The 24,560-nt window shown below is 43.3% G+C and overlaps 1 protein-coding gene across 4 annotated transcripts in view; it reads left to right on the top strand.

Moving 5' to 3' along the window:
* LOC118224347 (FERM and PDZ domain-containing protein 4-like) overlaps nt 1-21,718 on the top strand; it is a 54,845-nt gene extending 33,127 nt beyond the window's left edge. For 3 of the 4 annotated variants that reach the window (XM_035411795.1, XM_035411799.1, XM_035411798.1), the window contains 14 exons: nt 1,940-2,042; nt 3,937-3,982; nt 6,636-6,740; nt 7,850-7,957; nt 8,760-8,891; nt 9,884-10,003; nt 10,588-10,724; nt 11,639-11,765; nt 12,208-12,297; nt 13,505-13,687; nt 15,936-16,074; nt 16,304-17,347; nt 17,711-18,895; nt 19,751-21,718. In XM_035411795.1, the coding sequence (XP_035267686.1) occupies nt 1,940-2,042; nt 3,937-3,982; nt 6,636-6,740; nt 7,850-7,957; nt 8,760-8,891; nt 9,884-10,003; nt 10,588-10,724; nt 11,639-11,765; nt 12,208-12,297; nt 13,505-13,687; nt 15,936-16,074; nt 16,304-17,347; nt 17,711-18,895; nt 19,751-21,030 (4,799 nt within the window). In that variant the 3' untranslated portion in view covers nt 21,031-21,718. Of the gene's footprint in view, nt 1-1,939; nt 2,043-3,936; nt 3,983-6,635; nt 6,741-7,849; nt 7,958-8,759; nt 8,892-9,883; nt 10,004-10,587; nt 10,725-11,638; nt 11,766-12,207; nt 12,298-13,504; nt 13,688-15,935; nt 16,075-16,303; nt 17,348-17,710; nt 18,896-19,745 lie in introns of all 4 variants that reach the window. The other variant, XM_035411800.1, reaches the window with a different exon arrangement.
* The last annotated feature ends 2,842 nt before the right edge of the window (nt 21,719-24,560 follow it).

The following is a 24,560-nucleotide window of genomic DNA, read 5'->3' as shown; positions in this document are numbered from 1 at the left end:
ATGTCCTATTCTCAGAATAATATGTGTGTGTGGCCTGTATTTCAAAGCCAAATTGTTCGCCTATGCCTGCCAAAGAACATTTTGAAGTGATAATATCACCACAACAACCTCCATTAACTCACTGAAGTGTGTGGACTGGTGAATACTGTGTAATAGCAACACATCGATTGTTTTCTTTATATCTTTGATGACACAACCACAACATTTCCATTGTAAACAAGGGTTTGGAGTCTTTTTTTTTTGTATTATCTGAACGGCAGCCTCAACTAAATTTCTGAAACCACTCTTTACAAGAGAGGCAAGAGAATAGATCATGCCTCGGTGACATCATTGATTGGGTTGGGGCTCAACATGTTCTTTGTGATCTAAAGTACTACCATATGTGGTGAGAACTCCATTATTCTTAATGTAAGGCCCATGCTTTGAAGTATTGAATTATGATTTTTGGCTAGAGTTCCTCTTGCAATTTTTTACAAGAACTGATAGAAACAAGACATAGACATTATTTAACATTATATTTCCAGCAAAGAAGTGGTAAAATGGGTTTTAGATTCCTCAATAAAACACATTATAATTGTTCAGCATTGATAAATAACATGAATAAAATGTCATTGTAAAAAGAAAATCTGTATATTGCTGTTTGTTGCAGGTGATCAATCAGACATGTTTAGTATTTGTTGTTTCAGAGCTTACTTCTTCACTAGCAGCTAAATTACATCTATTTACTATGGTCTATGCCCATCCAGTTCATCTACAGTGTTTTCCACACCAAAAAACCAAAAAACTAAAGTGGAAAGAAGAGCAGTAACCTTTGTAGCCTATTATTAAGAATATAGTCACACAGCAGGCTCAAATTTTGAAGACTCAAAAAAATATTTTCCTCCATCATTAAGGTCCACATTTAAAAAAATTAATTTTTATTTTAATTTTAATTTTTATAACACCAGAGTGAGGAAGGCCACCAGAAACCCACAGGGTCTGCTGGTTTCCATTGTTACTCAGCACTTGATTGAATTGTTCAATTAAAAGCAGCTGATTACATAGTAGACTCAAATCATCTTGTTTCATTTGGTCTGAACCAGTATCTGATTGTGTGGTGAAAACAAAAACCAGCAGGCCCATTTTTTTACACACACAATCCAGATTAACTGGAAAAAAAAATCTTTATTCATCTAAAAATTAGTACCCTTCAGTGTCAATTTATAATGATATAAATTACAGTAATTTATAAATGTCTGCCACCTATCCTTGCCTCTCCTCTACTCTGCAGAAAGAGGTGGCTACTCTGAGTATTGCATTATCACAGGCAAACAGGCTTCCTGAGAACATAATTACTGCATTGGAAATCCATGCATATATTAAAAATAAAATGGCAAATTTTTTTCCTGTGCTCCTCAATAACAAGGAAGAATAGAAAGTTGGCAGCCTGGCGCACCATAAATATGAACAAGAGTCTTGGGCAGTGCACAGAGATAAATGGTGTGAATCGGAACTCTAATGACAGAAATGAGCTGACATAGTCCTGTTATAGCACATATTACCGATGGAATGAAGGTCAGTTATTTTTGATTAGTCACATTTTCCAAAAAGTCAACTTGTAAACAGAAAATGCTCTACCTAAATGAACTGAATCGATTAGTGATTATTTCACTGCATGTGGGGAGTGGAAATACTCTCTATTCATCATTCAGCGAAAAGATGCATTTAAACAGCAAATATGAATCTGTCATAGCGCATGAGCAAATATTATTTGGTTTTAAAATCTCATGTAGTGCATGCAGTGTTTGAAGCGAATCTACTTGTGAGTACCGTGAAACCGAAGAGCTACAGTAAGCTGTAAAGCCGTTGTGTTGTTGAAGCTGTTGAGTAATATTTGACCTTATTGGCACATGCCAGTTAGAAGGGGCATTTGTCACTCTGCTTTGTGTGTGACCCATAGGGGGTCCTTCAGAGGGCAAGCTCATCCCGGGGGACCAGATCGTCATGATAAACGAGGAGGCCGTCAGCACAGCAGCCAGGGAGCGGGTCATCGACCTCGTCAGGTAAGGCGGTCGAGTCGTGGTCAAAGTGCGGTCGAATAATACCAGCTCGCTTGTGCTGGCTTTCAGCTGTCAGAGGCAGGGGCTGAGTGGTGCTTACCCCTCTGGACACGTGTGGAACATGTCCTGGGAAAACCGTCTATTTGGACAGGCAGGGTGTGATGTGATTCTCTCCCGTCTACGTGAGCAGGGCATCCATTTAGGAATTAAAATGGAGAGCAGAATATTTGCTGCATTCTGTTGCCCCATAGCCACTTCCATGTACACACACGCACGCACGCATACACGCACACACACACACACACACACACACACACATACACATACACAAGCTTAAATTGTTTGGAATTAAATGTACACAGCCTTTATTCCATTGACGGCAAGCCTTCCTACCAAGCCCCAGCAAAGCTCTTGAGGCTCAGTGATTTTTATTTGATGCAGTGTAGCAAGCTCCCCACAGAAAAAAATGTAAAGCACTCCAAAAATTTCACACGAGGATTATCATAAGACAGCACTCGGAGATAACACTTGAAACGCGTAAATTATCACTTATTTCAACATCAAAGTGGCAAAACTATGTGAATAAACATTAAATATTTTTGCCTTGCATTATGAATCATTTCTCTCTTTAAACTTCATGAAAATATATGAGGCTTGATTTCTAAACCTTTGATTCTAAGCAATCATTTGATTTAAGTGTCTATAATAAAACTAAATATTTATACCCTTTTCTCATGCCATGCCTTTTTTCATAATTTTAATTAGAAAGAAAATATTGATCGTAGTTTATACTTTTCACAACACAATAGCCTGTTTTAACCTTTTTATTAAATGGCATAAAGCATTAGAATAAAATGAAATGAACATTGATTTCTTATAAATGTCAAATGAAACATGCGCTGACTTATTCACATCTGGTCAGATGACATTTTAAGACATACCAAAAAGCAGCAAGACCTGTAAAATGGGGCATGACAGTAATGTTATTGATATTTATTTTCCAGGGCATTTGTGTCCTTCTTACAAGTTGAGATTAACTAGATATGAATGAAGAATTGGTTCTGATTCTCTTCCATTGAGTTTCACATTTTGGGTATGAAAGGCAAAGACTGTTATAAGTGTTTTGAGAATTACAAGAGCCCTCTTCATCTTGATTGTGACAGCTGAACATTTTGTAAAAGATTGTACAGAGACTGGGGTGCTCATGAACTACAATGGTTTGTATTCCCAAATTTAGTTGTGTAGAGTAAATATTGGTTGTATGTATGAGCGGTAGGTGTGTGCATTTGTGCATGTGTCTGTGTGTGCATTTGCTTATGTTTATTCAAAATCTGTTGTAACCAAATGTGAAAAATCGGAAGTATTGAGTAAATGACAGCAGCCCTCGAGTGCTACAATGCAGTACTGTACCGTTTTGACAATTCAGCAGCAAATGGATAAGGGTACATCTTTCAAGTCATTGTGCGGACGTTCATCTGTATCAGTGTGTGATTTTACAGCTTGCACAGTTTCCAAGTTACCCACGTTGTACAACACTGAGCCAAGTGGCAAATGGCCACACATGCTGACAGGAACCCAGCTAAGCCTGGGAACCAGAATGCCATGGTCGGCTCGTCACAGTGTTCAAGAGAGAAAAACTGTACCCCTGCAGGAACTGCATTTTTTTTCCTGTTAGCTTTGTGGTTCTTGAAATGGGTGACAGTTCCTATGTATTAAAATTTATATAAGATTATATAGTTTGCATCCATTATTGTGTCTATGGGCTTGAAGGTCGGTGTCAGCTTGCAGAGAGTCGTCACATCTGCTGCAACTGTGCATAATGCTGCTGTTGTGTGTACTGAATGCTCATGTGTCAGGTTTCACCTTGAATAAAACGTGTTTGTTTTCTCCCTCTTAGAAGCTGCAAGGAATCAATCGTGTTGACGGTCATTCAACCTTACCCAGTAAGTGCTCCTACCTTTGAGGAATTTATTCAGACCAGCTTCTTGGATCTTGCAGAGAGAACCCAAGGCAGAGCGGTATCTATGTCGGATTGATTGCAGACATTGCCTACAACATTACGTGTGTTTGAATCTGAGAAGCGTAGTGCCGTAGTATCCACCTGTTTCCATTGGCAACCGCACTCCCTAATGATTCCTGGGCTGTCTGGATGACACGGCGCTGGCTCCAGCTTCAGATTTCACAGAAAACATGTTGATCCAGATGGTGTGAAATGCCACCAAGTGCGCTGCCACCTTCATTAAAACAGTGAATGCAGGAGCATTGTGCCAACGTGAGACTGGGGTCGACCCTCTGTCTCAGCACCACGGACAGCTCCAAGCTGAGAATGCAACAGAGCACAGGAAATGGGTAAACATGCACACATTGTGGTATGTTCCAAAACAGGAATCACTCCCAAAATTAATCCATAACCATAAACTACAACCAAAATGGCGGAGCCATTGGCTGCTTTGCACATGGCACTGGGTGTAAACCAAACAGAAGTGGGAAGAACAGCCAATATGAAATGCATATACATACACGCGTAATGTAATACATTTCAAATAAATGTATTCAAATTTCTGACCGCCACTGGTGGAGGAGGATATCTGACAGCCATGACTGAGACAGACAACTGTAACTGACATTCATCAGCATGAAATAAATTTAATGAGGGTATAAACGTCTTATGATGAAGATGAAATGCCAAGATGGTTTATTGAATTTGGCGCTATAAAGCATCTGTCATGTTTCTATGTATTACCCAGTCCAAGGTTAGCTCAATCATTAGGTTCTGCATAACACTATGTAAGGGAGCAACCCGCCTTCTTTTGTAAATTGAATCCTTTAGCTCACACTACTTTGCCCACCAGTTCCTGAAATTAGTCGTTTTTATTCACAGTTATTTGCTCTAATGTTTCTGAGCATCTTGGGGGCATCAGGAGAGTGAGGAGTGCTTGATCCTCTGAGATTTATTCCACTCCGGAGCTAGTTCAGAGGAAAAAAAAACATTCTTGTGGAAAAAAGAAGAACTGCTTAATTCCACAAGAAACAGGAGAAAGAGCTCCAGTCTCTTAATAAACTCTCTAATTGTTCCCATTTATCAGACAAAGCAGTGCTGACCCAATCTGACTGGTTGGTAACAGAAGCAATGAGAGTTTCCTCCTCCTCCTCATGTGTATATAAAATTCTAATTGCATTAATAAGACTCTGAAAGAGGATATTGTGCTTAATGTGTTGTAATAATGAACATAAACCAAATGTCTCTCGGAAGCAGGAACCCACCCACGCACAAAATCCTGTATACTATATTTTGGGACTTGTATCTGTACAGCAGAGGATATCAAAATGTGGGGAAATGGATATTCTGACAACAACTCTGACTTAGCAACTTAACACCTCTGTTATTATTATAATTTTTTATCCAGATAACTGTAAAAATAAATTTTACTGTGTACAGTTATTTACATTCCCCGCTTTTGTAATACGATGCTAGTGCACTTGTTAGCCTTTAGTTTAGCAAATTCAGGGGTGTCTCCTGTAGACATTGTTTGTTCAGGTGATTTTTCCTGGGCCCTGTTTCACGAAGCAGAATTACTGCACTGAGTAAAACCCAGAGTCCTCCCAAATGTGGAACATGGACTGGGGTAAAATGAATTGTCCCGGGTTTTAATCAATGCAGGTATCCAGCTAACTCAGTAATCCTGATTTGTGAAATATGCCCCTGGTTCATCAGTCCTTGCTTCTGGAAAGACAGTCTATTAAAAGCTGAATGAAGATTCCTTTATTTCAACCTTGAAGCTATCGCACGTCTAGTGATTCTATTGAACAGTTGCATTGGACATATGCCCAGTCAAAATAGACTTGGAATCCAGTATATATATAAGCTAACAGCTTAGCAGATGTTCTCATACACAGCTTACATTTTACACATTAAACATTTATACAGGTACATATTTACTGAGTGAATGCACTTACGTGATGTGTCCGCCCTAGCTGGTTCGCTAAATGCAGTGTCACACTGCCAAACCCGTCACAAACCACATTTGAAATTACAGTCACATGCTTAACTGCTTACCATTTTTATATTTATCCCGTAGAAGTGTCTTAACAGAACAGCTGAATTGCCCATTGTGAAAGGATAAAGCAGCGGGAGCTCAGCACAGTTGGTTATTTTATGGCGGTGTGTGTCAGGGAGTGGGAGGGCAGAGCGGTAGTCCTCTTTCCACAGGCCACATTGCTAAATGTCAGGGCAGTCACGGCAAAGTGAAGCAGACTTACAATAAGAAGCCCTCAATGTCAATCACGCAACACTCCGTACCCACAGTGGGCTGCTACTTCCTGTCACATGTCATTGCTTAAAGCTCATGCATTTTCATACTACACTGAACCATGACACATCTTCCCCTAAGGCTTGTGAGGAGGGATGCTGATGGGGGAGGAGGGGTGTTGGGGGTTGAGGGTTGGCGGTTGATGGTGGGTGGGCTGGGGGTTGAGGGTTGGCGGTTGATGGTGGGTGGGCTGGGGGTGGGGTCACTGAAGAGACCAGAGGAAATGCTCTTGGCTTTCCTGATAGGTCAGATTATCTGCAAATTGTGTTCTCTGTGTTCTTTTCAGTCTCCTAAATCTGCCTTCATCAGCGCTGCAAAAAAGGCCAAGTTAAAGTCAAACCCAGTCAAAGTGCGCTTTGCTGAAGAGGTCATTATAAATGGTCAGGTTCCAGTAAGTAACCAATCATGCTGTGCCTTGTAGTAACTTACATGGAAATGTGTTAAATATAACTGTGTTTATGATCTGTGCGGAAAGATTGTCTGCTGTGTCCTTGAAATGCTTGCCCACATATTTGCATGTAAAACAGGGAAGAAACTATAAAATGTAATTGATGTTACATTTTAGGGAATTCTATTTATATCATGCCTTTCCACCATATCTAATCAATGTATCTCTAATGCAATGTGAATGCCACACTCAGTAAGCTACATTTAAGTTTTCATTCCGAATTAAGTGTTTAAGCAATCAATCACATTAAAAAAAGGAGAAGTGCACCTTTGATCATTACAGTAGTGGTAACCAGCCCCTGTTCCTGGAGATCCACTGTCCTATAGATTTTCAGTCTAACCCTAACAAAGCACACCTCAGAAAATAGCTAGAGATCTTGTTGAGTTGCTAATTACTAGGGCCAGGTATGTCAAATTAGGGTTGAAATGAAAACCTACAGGGTGGTAGATATCCAGGAAGTTACCTCTGATTTTAGGGTTGGTTACCACTGATTTTAAGGTACAGGTTTAGTCTCTATAATTAGGGCCACCAGTTTGTCTCCACCATGTAACCTGCTGGTATTTAAGCTTGTATTTCCTCCTGAGGTCCCCAGAGGCTCTCCAACTGCACAGTCAAGCGACTAATCATACAACTGTGTTTCTAATAGAGACTTTTATGAATAATTAGTTGATCTAATATGGAGAGAATCAGGAAGGAAAGTGAACATGGATGGAAGTTTAAATGCTATGAAAAGCATATTTTTGAGCTAGTGGGTTTCACTCCTGGTCATGGAAAGTCACAGTGTCTGCTGGCTTTCATTGTTACTCAGAAATTTAGTTGCACAGCAATTTTGATTATACAGTTAACTCAGATCACCTGGTTTCTTGGGTCTGAATTGGTCACTGACCTTAAGGAAAAAAAGTAAAACTCAGACTCTGTGGCTTTCCAGGACCAGGATTGAGTATCACTGCAGGAAACAGAAAAAAAAAACAGTCAGACTTTTATCAGTAATAGTTATCCTGAAAGGAAACCTTTTTGTGGAGTCGTAATGTCAGGTATTCATTCCTTCCCAGGACACTGTGAAGGATAACTCGCTGCTTTTCATGCCAAACGTTCTGAAAGTCTACCTAGAAAATGGACAGACAAAGTCCTTCCGTTTTGACAGCAGTACTTCCATCAAGGTAAGTTAAGTGTTTGATCAGTGCTCATTGCACAAAGACAACTAAAAGACAGCAATGTTGATCATTAGGAGAGGCAAGGAAAGTCAATGAAACGACAATGAAAAATGTTCACTCCCTCTAGCCTCATCGTGGTTGGCTGTACAGTTCTATAAATTCCTCTTTCCTTTTATGTTTTGATGCATTAGCAGTAAAGTCCAGTGGGTGCCAAAGCATGGAAATCATAATCCTGCAATTAGAATGCTTTGATCCAAATTAAGCTCCAGTTTAGCCATGAGGCTGGCCAAAGTGTATGAGGGAATGCTGGCCCTAAATATCTTTGCAGTTTTAGAAATATTTGAAAAATGTGTATTCCTGATTTTGTAATTGCAGAATTGCCTGTTTTCTGTACATAAAATACAGTTAGCACATGCACAATAGTGGTAACATTCCTGAAATTTTTAATCATGTATTGTTTTTATGCGGCTGATATGGCTATCAGAATATCAAAGAATAAGTACAGTATAGACATAACTGTATATGTGGGTTTGTTTTATATTGGCTGTGATATTTTTTTTCCCTTCATTGTGCTTTTATAAGAACATGAGAATAGAAAAAGCCATTCTGTCCTTCTATACTCATCATCACATAATTTACCTGCAGCTTAAAGAGTATCCATCTGTTATATCTTTAAATGTGATGTACAATAATGGTGGCATGTATGCCAACAAATAAAGATCCTAGCATGAATGCAATTAATGTGGAGTAGTCATGTGATGCATTTTAAGTGCACAAAGTATAATACTGTCATGTTTCTATGTCAAAGGATGTTATCCTGACTCTGCAAGAGAAGCTGTCAATCAAAAGCATCGAGCACTTCTCGCTGATCCTGGAGCAGCGTGCGGACGGCTGTGCCACCAAGCTGCTGCTCCTCCACGAGCAAGAAATGCTATCTCAGGTGAGCTCTTCAGAGAGGCAGAGGGTATAGCACGAGAACACTTGGGAATAGACTGTTGGCGGTGTGACAGTACACAGCCGTACAGTATTGATGTCCCTGAAAGACCCTACTGTAGCTTAAAAGAGAACCTCCAGTGGGGGAAAATGAGCAGTACATGAACCCAAAATAGCGAGAATGGTAAATTAAGAATAAATGTCCCTTTTCAAAGTTTAAAAAAAATAAATTTTCTCACGCTTTAAAAGGTTAAGGTATTTGTTCATAAACACAATGGAGCACTCCACTATACGATTGCTGGCTTGCTAGGCTCCAGAGTCTTACTTTCTGAAGCGGACTGTTCTTTGTCCAGGAGTTTGGATTTATTAGTCACTGAGTGGTTTGAATTGAACACATTCCGCTGAATGTGGATACATCCAAGCCAATTTACGACCTTTTAAGCCATATCCCTGGATGCTGAAAACAGTCAGTGCTCACTAGCACAAAAAAGGCTAAGCATTTTGAAATAGGAATTAAGCAATAGATATCATAAATGTACTATTGCTTGGTTTCCCATTTAATTCTAGCCTTCTTCACTAGTATCAGTTTCTGAATGTCATTAATCAACTTCAGGAAGAAAAAACACATTAGCTGTTCATGTTATGGATACATCTCTCATATTATGCTTTTTTTTTCAGTGGTCCCTTAAATAAGCCAAGGCACAGGGCGATTTGATGACTGAAATGAATGTCATAGATTAAAAACATTTATCAATTTTCAGGGACGTACTGTAGCCTGTCCTTGGTTCTTTGTGAGTGATCATTTTCAAATGTTTTGCGTATTTTATGCAGGATATCTAAGTGCCATTCCCCAGCATCATGACAAGTTATTGACCAGTGTCTTGCAGTCGAGATGATAATCTGCACTGTCCTATTTCTTTTGCCGATTTCTCATGAAACTGCTTTGTGCTAATAGCTCATTAAGGTGACGTAAGGCTTGTCTCCTGGCTTCCCCACCAGGTGACCCAAAGGCCAGGACTGCACAATATGAAGTGCTTTTTCAGAATTACCTTTGTTCCAAAGGACCCAGTTGATCTGCTCAGGAGAGATGCAGTGGCTTTTGAATACCTCTATGTTCAGGTATGGATATTATATGCATTGTTCTCTTTAGAGAAGAATAATTACCCTATTCATACCTAGGCCAGTAATTGGTTGACATCTTTTTTTTTTTTTTTTTACTGAAAATTGCACCAGTGGAAGGAACCCTGTTACCTCTTTTCTCAAAGTTGTACTACAGTACATCAAATGTGAATTCATTGCGCGCACAACAGTTCAGTATTAAATCAATCTTACAGAGTCCCTATTGAGCCCATGTGTACTCTGTTTGAGTTAAATTAACAGTGGACATTTTAGTGTGTAGTAGCAGTAGTAGCAATAGTAGGCAGTAAAAGAAAAGAAATAGAAGAGCGTAAATAGACTAAGAATAGAAATCCAAAGGAAATCCAATGATACTGTATTACTACATTACAAGTATCTCTCTCTCTCTCTCTCTCTCTCTCTCTCTCTCTCTCTCTCTCTCTCTCTCTCTCTCTCTCTCTCTCTCTCTCTCTCTCTCTCTCTCTCTCTCTCTCTCTCTCTCTCTCTCTCTCTCTCTCTCTCTCTCTCTCTCTCTCTCTCTCTCTCTCTCTCTCTCTCTCTCTCTCTCTCTCTCTCTCTCTCTCCAGAGCTGTAATGACGTGGTGCTGGAGCGTTTTGGTTCGGAGTTGAAGTATGACATGGCACTGCGTCTGGCTGCCCTGCAGATGTACATCCTCACAGTCTCCACCAAACAGACTCAGAAGGTCTCGCTCAAGTACATTGAGTGAGTCCAGTCCATCCACATCTGTGCCATTCACATCCATGTGATAACCCTCCCATAGAGGCTTACACCAGCAGGAATGTGCTTTTTACTGACTCAACAGGAAATCCTACTGTACATATCTCTGAGACCACCACTGGATTCATAACTGAAATTACTCTTCTACTATGAACCTTTTGAGTGAAATAGCTCTGATGTGTGTGTTTGCGTGTGCATGTGTGTGTTTGTGTATGTGCCTGTGTATGTGCATGTGTGCGTGCATGTTCTTATGACAGAATCAAGCCCTCTGATTAAACATTTCTCATCATTGTAAGGTGTGACTTTAAATTTCCTTTCAGCCTCATTGTGCCCTTCACAATCTTATGTGTTCAGAATCAGTGTTCACAACAGTGGAACCTGAATTCCTACATACTGTACAGCACAATGGCCCTCACTAGTGCTTGAAAATATAAAAGTCTTTATGCTGTTACTGCATAAAGTAAGTGGTACTTAACTGGTCCTTTCCATTTCATACTGCAGTTAATGAAGTGTCCCATGTTTATGTGAGGTCATTGGTATATAAAGATGTATTTCACTACATTGTCCTCAGTGATGGCTATTAATTAGCAGTGTATGAATTTGACTGGTGCTTTTAAAATGGATGAGTTCTATCCCTTGGGGTATATTTTTGGGTCAGCATAAAGATAACAGGCTTCATTCAATATAACCACTGAGTTTACTGTCCTACAAAAAAAAAATACATCAATGTTTTTCCCCTATGGGTGAGATTTATGATTCTGGTGATGACAAATACTGTAGAGGGATCAATGCTCTACAGTACGAGGTGTACTTGCTTTAAATAGCCACCCAATGTGCATTGCAGCTTAAAAATGGTCAGCCAGTAGGCAATGCAGCTGTTTTGGTGGTTGTCTCTGCAGGAAAGAATGGGGCTTGGCAGTTTTCCTCCCCCCAGCTGTGCTGTCCAGTATGAAGGAGAAGAACATCAAGAAAGCCTTGAACCACATTCTCAAAACAAACCAGAATCTAGTGCCACCAGGAAAAAAGGTATACATTTACATATTATATTATTGTCTCTCTCTACCTCTCGACGCAACTAATTTGCATCATTTTGTTCAACTGAAATCTAAAAGATTTGACCACTGGAATACATGGCTTTTTTCCATTCCTAGTTCTGTCTAATTTTATTTTTCATGTTCCGCCACTGTGATACTAATTAGTATTTTAATAGTCTGTCTCTAGATGGCAACATTTTCAAATCATATTCAGCATGGGTATATTTGACAAGTCTGCCCCCTAGTGGCTACTGTAGGTGTAAGCATATGTGCACGTACACATTTACTATTTACATTTTAGAATATATTAGTTTATGGCAAAATTAAGAATCCATTAGTTTAATTGGTTTATTCATGTACCACAATGTACACAATTCTTTTTCATAATATGTTATTTTATTTAAAGCCCATCTTCTGTCCAATTTCTCTTCCAGTTAACTGCTCTACAAGCAAAGGTTCACTACTTGAAGTATCTCAGTGATTTGAGATTATATGGGGGAAGAGTGTTCAAATCAACTTTGCTGGTAAATATATATTACCGTTGCTCTAGCATAATATAATTAATTTATGCACAATATAGAACTGTCTGTGCTGCTCTAAATCTTTATATATGTGTGACTTCATTCTTGCACCTCATGTACTGTCTGAATATTAGCCTTAAGAATAATTTAAATGTGACATTTAATTTCAAATTAATACAAGTGGTTACTCTACTGATTTTTTTTCCTTTCCTTGGTACAGTCATTTAGGCTTTTTAAAAAATTTTTCTAGTTATGTTACTGCCTAAGCAGCCAGTTAGTTTTTTTGTGACAGATTACTTTCACTATACAGGGATTCATTAAATGCTTGATTCTGATTGGTCAGGAAGGTTCTGATTATTTTCCTATAACCCTGCATGCAGAAATATTACACTTCACAGCTGTCAAGTAGTTCAAGCAAAAGTAACCTTATCACTGTTCTAAAATTATACACAAGCCCATTCAACATTTTGTTTCCTTTGAACCGTAACAGAAAACAACTGCAAAAGAAAAAACAAGTTGACAGCAGTAATTCAGCAAAACTCATTTGTTGAATTGAATTTGAGTGTTGGATTACACCGTAGCCATGGTGAATAAGCAGAATAAACTACTCTGGGCTGTGCAGCTGTATAAAAATAAACCTCTGATGTGCGGCTAATGCTTTTCCTGTGTCACCCTGGTCTCTTGTGGCCTATTTTAAATATACTGTAATACATTGACTAAAACAATTGAATACAGTATATGGTGTAATTACAAATATATTTTCCAATGTATACCAGTATATTGTCCCTTGTGCATAATCATGCATTGTAGTGGCTTTTTTCAGGTACAGTACATCCCACTGAAACTAAAGTGGCAATAATTTGTAAATGCTGAAATATATCTATATGCATTACTCAACTTATTTCTCAAATAAAATTCCAATATATTGTACATTTCAGGTAACAGGTTTGTTATTTCACATGTGAGTCAGTGTTACATCTTTGGTGTAGTTAAATGCTGAAATATTATCTGAAATATTATCAGATCTTTCCATCATCACAATAAAGACAAAGGAAGAATGTGGACATATGGATAGATGAAAACAATAGCTGTTTAAGGAAGAACATAAAGTTAGGCTTCTTATACCAATATGTGAGGTCTCTGTAGATGGAAAATGAGCTATGTGAGGGAGAACATGTAGAAGTGTTGCTAATGTCCCGCTAACCTGCAGCAAGGGGAGAAACGCACGGAGGTGACCCTGCTCCTGGGCCCCAGGTACGGCATCAGCCACGTCATCAACACCAAGACCAACCTGGTGGCCCTGCTGGCCGACTTCAGCCACGTCAACCGCATCGAGATGTACACCGAGGACGAGAAGAACGTCCGGGTGGAGCTACATGTCCTAGATGTAAAGGTGAGTCTTGGGGGGATTTTTGGGGGAAGATGCCAGGACGAGACCCAAACTTCAGCCCTGGACAACAATTATATAATTAGCAATAATTGCAAATAGCTTTAGATTGAGCACTCCAGCATTTTTACTGTGAGCCTGGTGAAAGCAGTGCAGTTCAGTGATATACCTGCCAAACTTTCAGGATGTAGGCAGTGTTCTGTAACTGATCACATCAACACAGTGTGTGTGTGTGGGGCGGGGGGGGGGGGGGGGGGGTGGTGTAAGGTGAAGGTAGCCATGCAATAGCAGCAGCAGTACGTGCTGTTCCCGAATTGTAAGGAAATCTCAAGATCTCAGGGAGACTTAGGGACCTGTCTTTACAAATATTTATTCATATTTTTATTTCTGTAGCACCTCCATGTGGTTGGATTGGGCTAAGCCTTTATGGCTCGAGTCTTGATTCGACTATCAATACACAGAACTTGAGGCAAATTTGTGCCTAATAAGGAGAGGGACAGTGCACCAAATTTGGTGACTCTAGAGTAAGTGTAGCAAGAGGCCTGGGCTTACGAATGTCAAACTATTGTCACATGCTCTACAGCACCACCAGATGTTCAATCTGCACCATGATTTTAAGTATCCAAGAGTTCAGCCATCCAAACAAACATACCGAGTTTGGTGATTCTCATCCACACCAGCTCACAGTTATTTGAGGTGAAAGGGGAGAAAACAAAAATCCTGACAAAAACAAGGGGTTCCAGAAACTTCAAATCTTGAACCCCTAAATACAGTATATAGCTAACATAGGAAAAGTAGTATTACTTTACCTATGTGTTTAAGGAAATCAATAATTATTTTGCTATTTGCATAACAATTGTAGGTTTGTGTTAGTCATTTTCTGTGACTGGAATTTTAAGTGACTTAAGGATTCAGCAAACAAGATGGCAGCCTTTATCTGAGATCAGATAAGTCTGATGGATTGTGCCGTTCCTTAGCAAGCTTGCAGTATATAAATAACTCAATCAGACACGGCATGTTCCACCAGCTGGATTTAAAATAGTTCAGCCGTATTTCCCATAATAATGCTGCTGCTTTCTTCCTGCTAGTTATCACATTGCCTGTTTTTCTGTGAGGCTTGTGTTTTTATAGCCCTTGCTTTTAATGAAGACTGTGTCAGTAATGCGCTTGTGGAAATTCAATATCTTCCTAAGGCCTAGCCATACATTTGTGTCCCCCATAGGGAACATGAGTCTCTGGTGTTTATCTCACGACTACTCTGCTGAAAGCTACACTGAAAGGGACATTCAATAAAAATAATAAAAATAAATCATGTTTTTGAAAATATTTTCAATTTTTGTCACCCAAGACACTTGTATTATGTACAAAATTAAATACCAAAGTTGTTTTCCGTTGGGTTTAAAGAGGGTGTACTGCAACACATTGTAAGTACTGCATGTAAACTTTTTGAAAATACAATGATAAGTGTAAATGTAGCAAGGTATTTTTTGTTAGCAGCAATAATCACAGTTTCAGGATCCCTGTTGGTCCCCCATCCTAGCCCTGCTCTTCTTTTCCCCTACTTAGCCCCACTACATTGTTGTGTGGTCCATACCTGTTTCCCTTGTGTCTGGTTGTTTTGCTTGTTCCCTTGTTAGTCTTCCTATTTATTGGTTGATTAGGTTTCCTCTCCTGTGTGTCATTAGTCTCACCTGATTGTTCTCTGTATTTAAGTTTGCTGTGTTTGTTCATTCTTTGCTCGATTTTTGTTGCCTTCCCATGTATCCTCAGCCTGAATTCTAGCACCTGTCCTTTGTATTTCCTGGTTAAATTATCTCTTGTGTTTGCTAGCTCTTCTCTAGTGGTTTCCTGTATTATTACTTTTCCTTCAGTGTTAGTATTTAATACTTTGTGTTCCCTCCTGTTTGTTATTTTTGGTTCTCCTGATTAAAAGTCTTCTGTTTATCCTCTGTCTCATGTGTTTCTCTGGACTTGGGTCCACCTTTTTCCATGGCTTGACAGCAATATATTTTTCCCATATGTATGTATGTGAAGTGCTACAATATTTTGGTCATCTTATTACAATATATTTTCATTATATTTGTATATTTCATTTCTGTAAGGTTCCGGAAGCCCTTACAGCTTCAACTTGTCATAGTGCCTGGGGGAACCAAGCCTGGTTACCACACTTCTTTAACGTGCATTTTTATAACCAAGCACCAATCAGAATGCCCTATGTCTGTGGCATGCTCATCTTCTCAATGCTGTTTTACAGCCCATCACCCTGATAATGGAGTCCTGCGACGCCATGAATCTGGCATGTTTGACCGCTGGCTACTATAGACTGCTGGTGGACTCCCGTCGCTCCATCTTCAACATGGCCAACAGCACCAGCGCAGGGAGTCTGGAGACGGGTGGGTGTTATTTCTGAAGCACAGTCAATCCACACCCTGTCGTGATGCTGTAGAATTCATTTTTTATATTGCTGGACTATAACCGTCAGTGATCTTTAGGACTTGTATGTTGTAGTGCAGTATGATTAACTGGTACAAACATGTTTTTTTTTATTGCTACACCTGTGATAATGTCCTGATGTGAACACCATATATTGGTACTAGTTATTTTGTTGCTTTTATACTGCAGGCCAAGATCCCAAGAGCAAATACAACTACCAAGCTATTGAGTGGACGTACAGCACCTCATTTAGTGGTTGTGAGAACCCCAATGTTCAAATGGGCATGAGAGAACCGTATCACAAAGAGCACGAGTCCCCTGATTGCACAGGAAATGAAAACATTTATTTTACAGAGGTCCAGCAGTCCCAGCATGCTTTGCACATGGGTGAATGGGCGAACAGGGCAGGCCATAGTATGCACCCCCAGCCATTTTTGTCTTTGCCCAGACACAAACCCCAGGACTCTCCCAGGAGCGCCAAGGTGTCCTTCATATTCGGAGACCCCCCTTTAGATAGCGTAAACCCACAGAACCTTGGGTACCACAGGCTGTTGGATGAGTGTCCTGAGATCTTGGATGAGCACAGAACCATTTTCCTCCAGAACAATGAGGAATTTAAGGCCATGGATCCATCTATGGACGGGGAAGGCTTTCAGTACGCACCCCATGCAATCTACAGCAATATCGGGGAGGCCAAAATCTTTGGGACGGCAGAGGGCATCGAGGAGCCTCTGCTGCGGGACATCTGCTACGCCGAGACCACGGACGACGCGGAGGACGAGGACGAAGGGAGCTGTGAGGAGGACCTGGTGGCGGTGGGGGGAGGGGCGGGCGCGGGAGAGGAGGACGAGGAGGCGGAGAAGACCAAATCCACCTTCCTCAAGCTCTCGGGCTCCAGCGACGACATCATCGACCTGACCTCCCTCCCGCCGCCGGAGGGAGACGAGGAGGACAGCGACGTCCTCCTGGACTCCCTCAACCTGGCCATCGCCGCCCCGCCGCCCGGCTTCAGGGACAGCTCCGACGAGGAGGAGCACCACGGCCCCCGGGGGCCCGAGGAGACGGGCCCCTGCCCACGCGAGGACATCCCCGTGTCTCTGATCGACGCCGTGCCCACTCAAGGCGAAGGCCAGGAGAAGGCCCTGGACGACGCCGTGGTCTCCACGTTACAGGCCCTGGAGGCCCTGGCAGCGTCGGAGGAACACGCTCACCCACAGTCTAATACAAATTCAGGTTCTCACACTATCTTAACATTTTTGGTTGACAATATGCCACCTGGCTTAGTTTCCCATTAAAAACACCCTTTTTGCAATTTTTTAGTGCTTCAGCTATTGAAACGATTTCAAATGATTGCACCAATTCAAAAATCTATTTGATATACTATTATTATGTATTTGTTTTATACTTTTTTAAAGTGTCCTTGGAGGTTTACACAGCCTTTGGAACACGTTTTTTGGACTTTTTATTATGAAATTTAGATCACTTAATTCAGAACCCCTCGATAGATTTAATGAATAAAATCATAATTTTTTAAACAAATGTGTATATGATGTGCTTTTGGTTGGTAATCTTAATTCTGTTTTTGTTGTCATATAGGTGTAGCACTGTCTCGGGCCTTCAGCCCAGAGTCCTCTTCTGACTCCGGGAACGAGACTAACTCCTCGGAAATGACGGAGAGCTCGGAGCTGGCTGCGGCTCAGAAGCTCTGCGAAGGCTCCATGCGTCTGCTGGTCACCACCTCCGAGGGCTACCAGCCGCTTCTGGAGGAGAAAACCGAGTTTCCCGTTTCCCTGTGCGAGGGAGACCTGGTCCCCAAGACGGCCCACAGCGCCCCGGGCCGCCAAGACGCCGGGACCCCGCCCGCATCCGTGCCTTCCAAACAGATCCTCCACTCGGACGACATCGAGATGGAGCCCGAAACCATGGAAACCAAGTCCGTGACCGACTACTTCAGCAAGATGCAGATGGGCACGCTGGCGGCGGCAGGGGGCGACGGCAGGCGGCGGGGGAGGGCGGGCGAGGCCGACGCGAGCGGCACCATCGCCGCCGGCAGGAGGCAGGCCGGCAGGACCCCGTACCCCAACGCCGAGGAGCAGCGCGCGGCGGGCAAGTACAACACCTTCAGCGCCAGGGAAACCCACCGGCTGAACCACTTCGACCTGGAGCGCACCTCGTTTCGGGAGAAGAGCCAGCGGTGGCAGCCGCTGCCCGAGGGCGCTCAGGACTGCCGCGGCGGCAGAACGGAGGCCCGGGACGCCGCGTCGGAGTCCGGCACCCGCGGCCGCGGTGGCCCGGGCGAGGACCAGGGGCCGGGTCCCAACGCCCCCCCGACCCAAGATCCGTCGGCCGTCCCCGGGCAGGGCGGGCTGCTGGGCGACGAGCAGCAGCAGGCCAGGCCGCAGTCCGCGGCGCGGCTGTGCGAGTACCACCTGGTGAAGCGCGTCTCCTGCATGCAGGCGGAGGGCCACCACTCCCTGCAGAGCTCCCAGTGCTCCTCCCTGGACGCCGGCTGCAGCACGGGGAGCAGCAGCTGCGCCACGCCCGTGGACTCGCCCCTCTGTGCCCCGGACACGCCCGGCAAGCGCCCGCTGCTCCCCGAGGACAAGGCCCCCGGCACCCCCAGCCACGGGCCCCCGACTAGGGACCTGCACCCCAACGCTGACCCCGCCCTCCTCCGGAAAATGCTGCCAAACGCGCACTCCAACGCCATCGGCTCCGACCCCACGTTTGGCACTGTGAGGGAAGGCTGTCACCGGAAGCCGAAGATTAAAGAAACCACAGGTACAGCCACATGGAGTAATCTTTTCACTCATCTCTGCGTGAAGTGTGCTAGTGTTAAAAATACCTCCAAGGAGGGGAGCGAGGTGTACAGGCAGTTCAACTCCTTAACCCTTTAAGGTCTAAGATCACAAATGTGTTATTAGAATGTTCCTGCCTGAACTTTCTAATGCTGATGTAACAATCACTGCTGGAGTTCTAGAACACTGACTTTTGAATTCTGAATTTTGAAAAAATACTTTAAGGGGCTAATCATGAATCAAATGCATCAGGCCTAGGAAGCAACTAAAGGAACCGTAAGATCACTTTCGCAGCCTTGAAAGTAGGAAATGTCCTGAAATATAGCACTCTGCCACCCTACTAGAGCAGGGTCAAATACATATTTGTTTTGGATTCAAATACTTTTCTGTGATCTTGCCTGGTGTTATTGAGCCTGCTAATATGACCAGAAGGCGGGGTTTGCACTTTCTGAGAGTATTTCATTGGTTCCAATAAACCAGACAAGATCAGTAAAGCGTAGAAAAGTATTTGAATCCAAAACAAATATGTATTTGACCCAGGGGTTCAGCCTGCCCATTAAACTGAAGAGAAGGTTGGATTTGCTTGTTCTGAAATCTATGTATAGTCTCAACATACGACCTAGAAATGAGAGATGAAGGTTGTTTTGGTCCAGTAGGTGAATAAGTCCTGGCTGAAAAGATCCCATATCAGTGCTTACAGAATTAGGTACGAAAGGGTGTCCCCCCACTCCCCCCTGAGGAAGCATTGAGGCCCTCAGTGAGCAGGACCGTGAATCAAAGTGTGTTTTCAGGGAGATGCTTAACGGTTCTCTCTCTTTCTCTACTACCCCTAGTGTAGCTTGCACAGAGCTCAGCTCAGCACCAAGAGGAGGCACGCCTTCGGCCTTTTCCCAGCAGCCCTCCGCCTACGCCGCTCCACCGCCATCGCCGCCGCCATCCGACGTCAGCGCAGATCCCCCTGGCGCGCCGAAGCGGGAGCCCTCCAACCCCCCCGAGCAGAACCGCGCCGCGCTGCCGCCCGCGAGCCTCCCTCCCCACCGCAACCCCGGGACCGACAGCCAGAGGCCCCCCAGCCAAAGAGGCAGGGGGCTGAGGCGGAGTCCCAGCAGCAGGCCCGCGGGTTCCAGGAGCTTCGACGCCCTGCTGGAGAAGACCAGGGCGGCCATCGGCGGTAAGTGTTTGCGGTCCCCGCGCTCGCCCGACTCGAGGCCGCGAAAGAGGCCCGTCGGGAAGAGGCTGCTCAAGAGCCGCTCCCAGAGCTCCTTCTCCACCCGCCCGGCGGCCGGCCGGGACCGCGGCAGAGCCTCCGCCGTGCCACCGGCGCCCAAGGGTGCCGGGCGGCTCAGAGGTTTGCCGAAACGAGACGCGGGCGCCTGGAAGTGCCACGGGCCCTTCGGCCGCTGCTTCCACGGAAACGCGGGCGGGAGCGCCGAAGACGAAGACGAGGACGAGGAACCGTTACCGCGGCTACCGGTTGCCGCCGGTGAACCCCAAAGAGACGCGGAGGAGGGAGCCCCCTCCGGTTCCTCGCCCTCGGACCCGAGCGTCGGGAGCGACGGCTTCGCCTCCAGACTGGCCCGCGTGGGCGAGCTGAAGGGCGGGGTGTGCGCCTCTCCCGGCGAGCTCTCGGCCCTGCGGCGGGACGCCAGCGAGCTCGTGGCCCTGGTGCGCTCCGGAGTGGGCGAGGTCGCGCCGGCCCCGCCCGAGCCGCCCGGCGCGAGCCCCCACGAGCGGCTGCTCTCGGCGCGGTCCAAAGAGCTGGGCGCCGCCTGCGGGAAGATGGCCGGGGCCCGCCCCGGCGCCGCGGAGACGCTCGCGGCCGCGACCGGTAGCTTCGGGGTGCTCTGCGGTCTGACCGATGCCTGCATGCGCCTGATGAGCGCGATGCGGTCGGAGGAGCAGCAGCGACAGGTGGCCGCCACGGTGGACCAGGTCGTCGCCAACTACATCTCCCTGCTGGAGGCTGTCGAGCTGGCCTCGGCCAGCGACCCCGGCGACGGCGACCGCGACCGCGGCGACGCAGCTCTGGCGCACCAATCCACCGCCATACCCGCCATGGTAAATGCGTTGACACGTTCCCTTAAGACGCTCCTTAACACTAAACAAAAAACTGTTTAAAAAGCTGTGCTGTTCTCTTGAACTTTTGCAAAGCCATACTCAGACATGTGGGTTTACCTTACCCCCACAATGTGAACTGCTGTAATACTTCTTGCCCCTTGTATATTTTGTTTTATATGTAAACAAAATTTAATTCTATACAATACTATAGATATGTAAAAAATGAAGTCTTCACCCTTCTTTAGAGAGCAAGATAAGTCCACATATGAAGCAGAATATATAATCCTTCCTTGTGTATTCACATATGTTGCCTCATTATAATGCTTTTATCTAATGCAACGCACAAAAGACAGAACTTGGACTGAGCAGATGCTGTCTCATATTTCTTCATACAATATTGCTTTATATTGTATATTTTAATTCAGAAATTAAAATGTTGATTTTTAAACAATTCAGATGAGATAAATTATATATATATATATACAAATATATGCATATGGAAATTAGATTTTACAATAGCAACAATAATTGAAAATATAATATTTTTTTTTAACTTTTTTTTCATGTTCAATAGCCCTACATTAATCTAAATAGATTTAAAAATCTAGTTGATGCCAACTTTTTCATACATTTCACTGACCACACTATTACAAGTCCACATTGTTTTTTGATTAGTTGCACTTGTTCACAAATGTCATTGTTTCTTTCAGAACTACTTAAACTCATTAAAGTATTTAAATAATTGCAACCTCAAGTTCATTTTGTCTTTTTGTTTGATCTTCATTTTATTGTAGCAGAGTTAAACTTTCAAAAGTGAGTTCACAGTGTGAAAATTATTACAAAGCATACTGTGCCATACTTGTATGCTATTGCAGAGCTAATTGAAACAAAACATTTATTCATTCACGAATGGCGACCTAATGAGCTTTTCTTCTTATGTGAAAAGAGAGAGAGGCTTATTAGCAGATGGAAAAATTCCTGCCCGGGTTGCAGCCTTACCATTGGCATGTAACATTCTGAGAGTGCAATTAAAGCCCACGCAGTATCCCTCCTGGACAGGGCACTGACGTTGCCATGCTGGGTGCCAGACCAAATCCTAATTTGCACCTGCAGGGATTTGCAGTTTACCCTTGTTAGGTTCCAAGGAAAAACCATTAGGCAGGAGCTATAAATGGTCCGTATTCTTTATTGTGCAGGAGGGGAGTCTGTTCGCACAACGAGATGTATGTTCTAAGTCACATCCATATCACATGACTTGGTGTAAACCTTCAGCTTAACAAATCGTCATTTGTTATGTTCAGTGGTCTCCCAAATAAGGTTAAATTTACTGTTTTAAAGAAAGAGAGAGAGAGAGAGGGAGAGAGAGAGAGAGGAGAGCCTGGCCCCCCTCCCAACTAAACTGCGATATTAGTAATTATGAACTATGGATAATATTAATTAGTATTGATTAATTATGTTAATAAAAACACACATATGTAAAATGTAACATTTTAACCCCCGGTGAAGGCCTATGAGATGCAAAGGCTTATGGTTCATTTATTCGCTCTCGAACCTGAGCATCGCGAGTGACGACTTTGCCTCCAGACTGACCTGCGTGGCCCTGCCCGTTTCCCACTCTGCCCCCAAGCACATCAGTCGGGCCTGGAGACTCACCAAATCTTCACCATGGACGACCACGCCATCAAGGTTGGCAGTAGCATTTTGATGGAGGGGCTGTAGCATTGGGTCCATGAGTCTGTGGAAGGTAGTAGTGCCCCATGCAAGCCAGGAGGAAGACCTGTGTACTGGAGCAGGCCCTCAGGTATGAGGAAGGCAGAGAGAAAACCTGCTAATAAGTCTTTGGTGAGGTTCAGAGTACCTTTGAACCTCATTCTCCCCAGACATTTGATCAGTCTGTCAAACCTGGGCATTGGATATGTGTCAAACTTGGATACTTAATTTTGTTTGTGAAAATCAGATGAAAAACAGATGCTTCTGTTTGGCTTGGGCACCAGCACAATATGACTGGACCATTCATTGTTTGATTCTTTAATAACCTCCATTTCCAGCATTGTGTCTCTCATCGTCTCTCACCTAACTTCAGGCACCTGATGAAAATGTAGCTTGACAACTTGGGCCTGTAGTGATATGGTGCTGGATCAGGAAAGTTTGGTCTGGATGGAAACCAATTATGTAATGGTTCCTGTTAACTATCTCCTTAAGTTCCTGCCTTCTGCTTGGACTGAGGCCAGACCCTTGGGTGATATCTTCCCTTGGCACTGCAGAATTAGCTAAGGAGACAGTGGGAATACACAATGCACTGCCTCACAGGGCTGTTGCCAGGGAACCAAGAATTTACACTTGGTAGTGAACACAGAGCATCTCTCCACCCCTAGATATGGTCAGGGAGTTCTTGGGAGAGGATTCACATTGACTTGTAGGGTTTGTTTGGAAGTCTAATGTACATGGTAACAGTGGATCCTCACTCCAAGAGACCAGATGTTCACCTCATTTGCAGTACAACGACTGCTGAAATGAAATAGGTGTGGAAAGGCATGTTCTGGTGCAACATAATTACACACATCCTCATAAGTGACATCAACCTTCAATTTTGCTCAGTAGAGTTTTCCACATTCCTGAGGTCTACAGGAGTGAAGCACATCTGCTCTGTGCCCTACCATCCTACTACAGACTTGCGGTATGCATTGTTTGCATCAAAAAAAGAACTGAGCAAACTGAAAAAGGAATAGTGAGTCCTCAATCGCTCAGTTCCAGGCCTCGAGTTGCAAAACCCCCTTTCAATTCCGATTCACATGACAAATCTATAATGACAGAGTTATGCGCTGTAGCCTGGTCAACCACCCTGAGGGATGATGAAGGAACACACTCCAACCAGAGAACAACATCCACGTAAAAGAATAACAAAACGCACAATGTTCCAGCTAGTATAGCATTTATACATTTTCAAAAATGACAACAGTGCTTCTGGGTAGAGAGCAGTTTTCCCAACAGTCTGCATTATATTCTCTCCCAAGGAGTAAGGCACTACTGCTAAAAACAAATGTTAAAATGCATGTCTTTATTCATTGCAGTTGTCCCACTCAACATGATGTAGGAAATAAAGCCCTACATTTCTATAAACAAGTGGTTTCTCTTTTTTTCTCTTAATGTTTTCATTTGGAAATGTTGTGCATTTGAGACCTAAGGCCTCATCAGTGATACATTATTTTGGGACTGGGACTTTCTGAAGTGAGTTGGCACACTTTACTCCTATTTTCTTGAGAATGTTGCTGATGCTTCACAGGAAGTGGAGTCCCTCAAGGATTTGTTTTGGGACCCGTGCCTGGTTTTTTGTATAAATGACCTATGTAAGCAAAGAAATTAGCAGGCTAATTTTCTAATAATCTATTTCTCATTTTTACCCAGACCCAGAAACAGTGAGACAAAAGGAATATTCTAGAAATAACAACACAAGGAAAATTTACGTCTTTCCAAATGTAGACAATATGCTTGAAGTGTTACAAAAGGTCAGCAGCACTCAATTACTTTGAGTACCAAACCATAATTTTGAATCATTTATTCAGTTTCGATCAGAGCATACTAAATGATTT

This window comes from Anguilla anguilla, chromosome 3, assembly GCF_013347855.1.
Source record: "Anguilla anguilla isolate fAngAng1 chromosome 3, fAngAng1.pri, whole genome shotgun sequence".
Taxonomy (NCBI): domain Eukaryota; kingdom Metazoa; phylum Chordata; class Actinopteri; order Anguilliformes; family Anguillidae; genus Anguilla; species Anguilla anguilla.
Note: the sequence above shows the minus strand (reverse complement) of the source record. Positions and strands in the feature narration are given on the sequence as shown.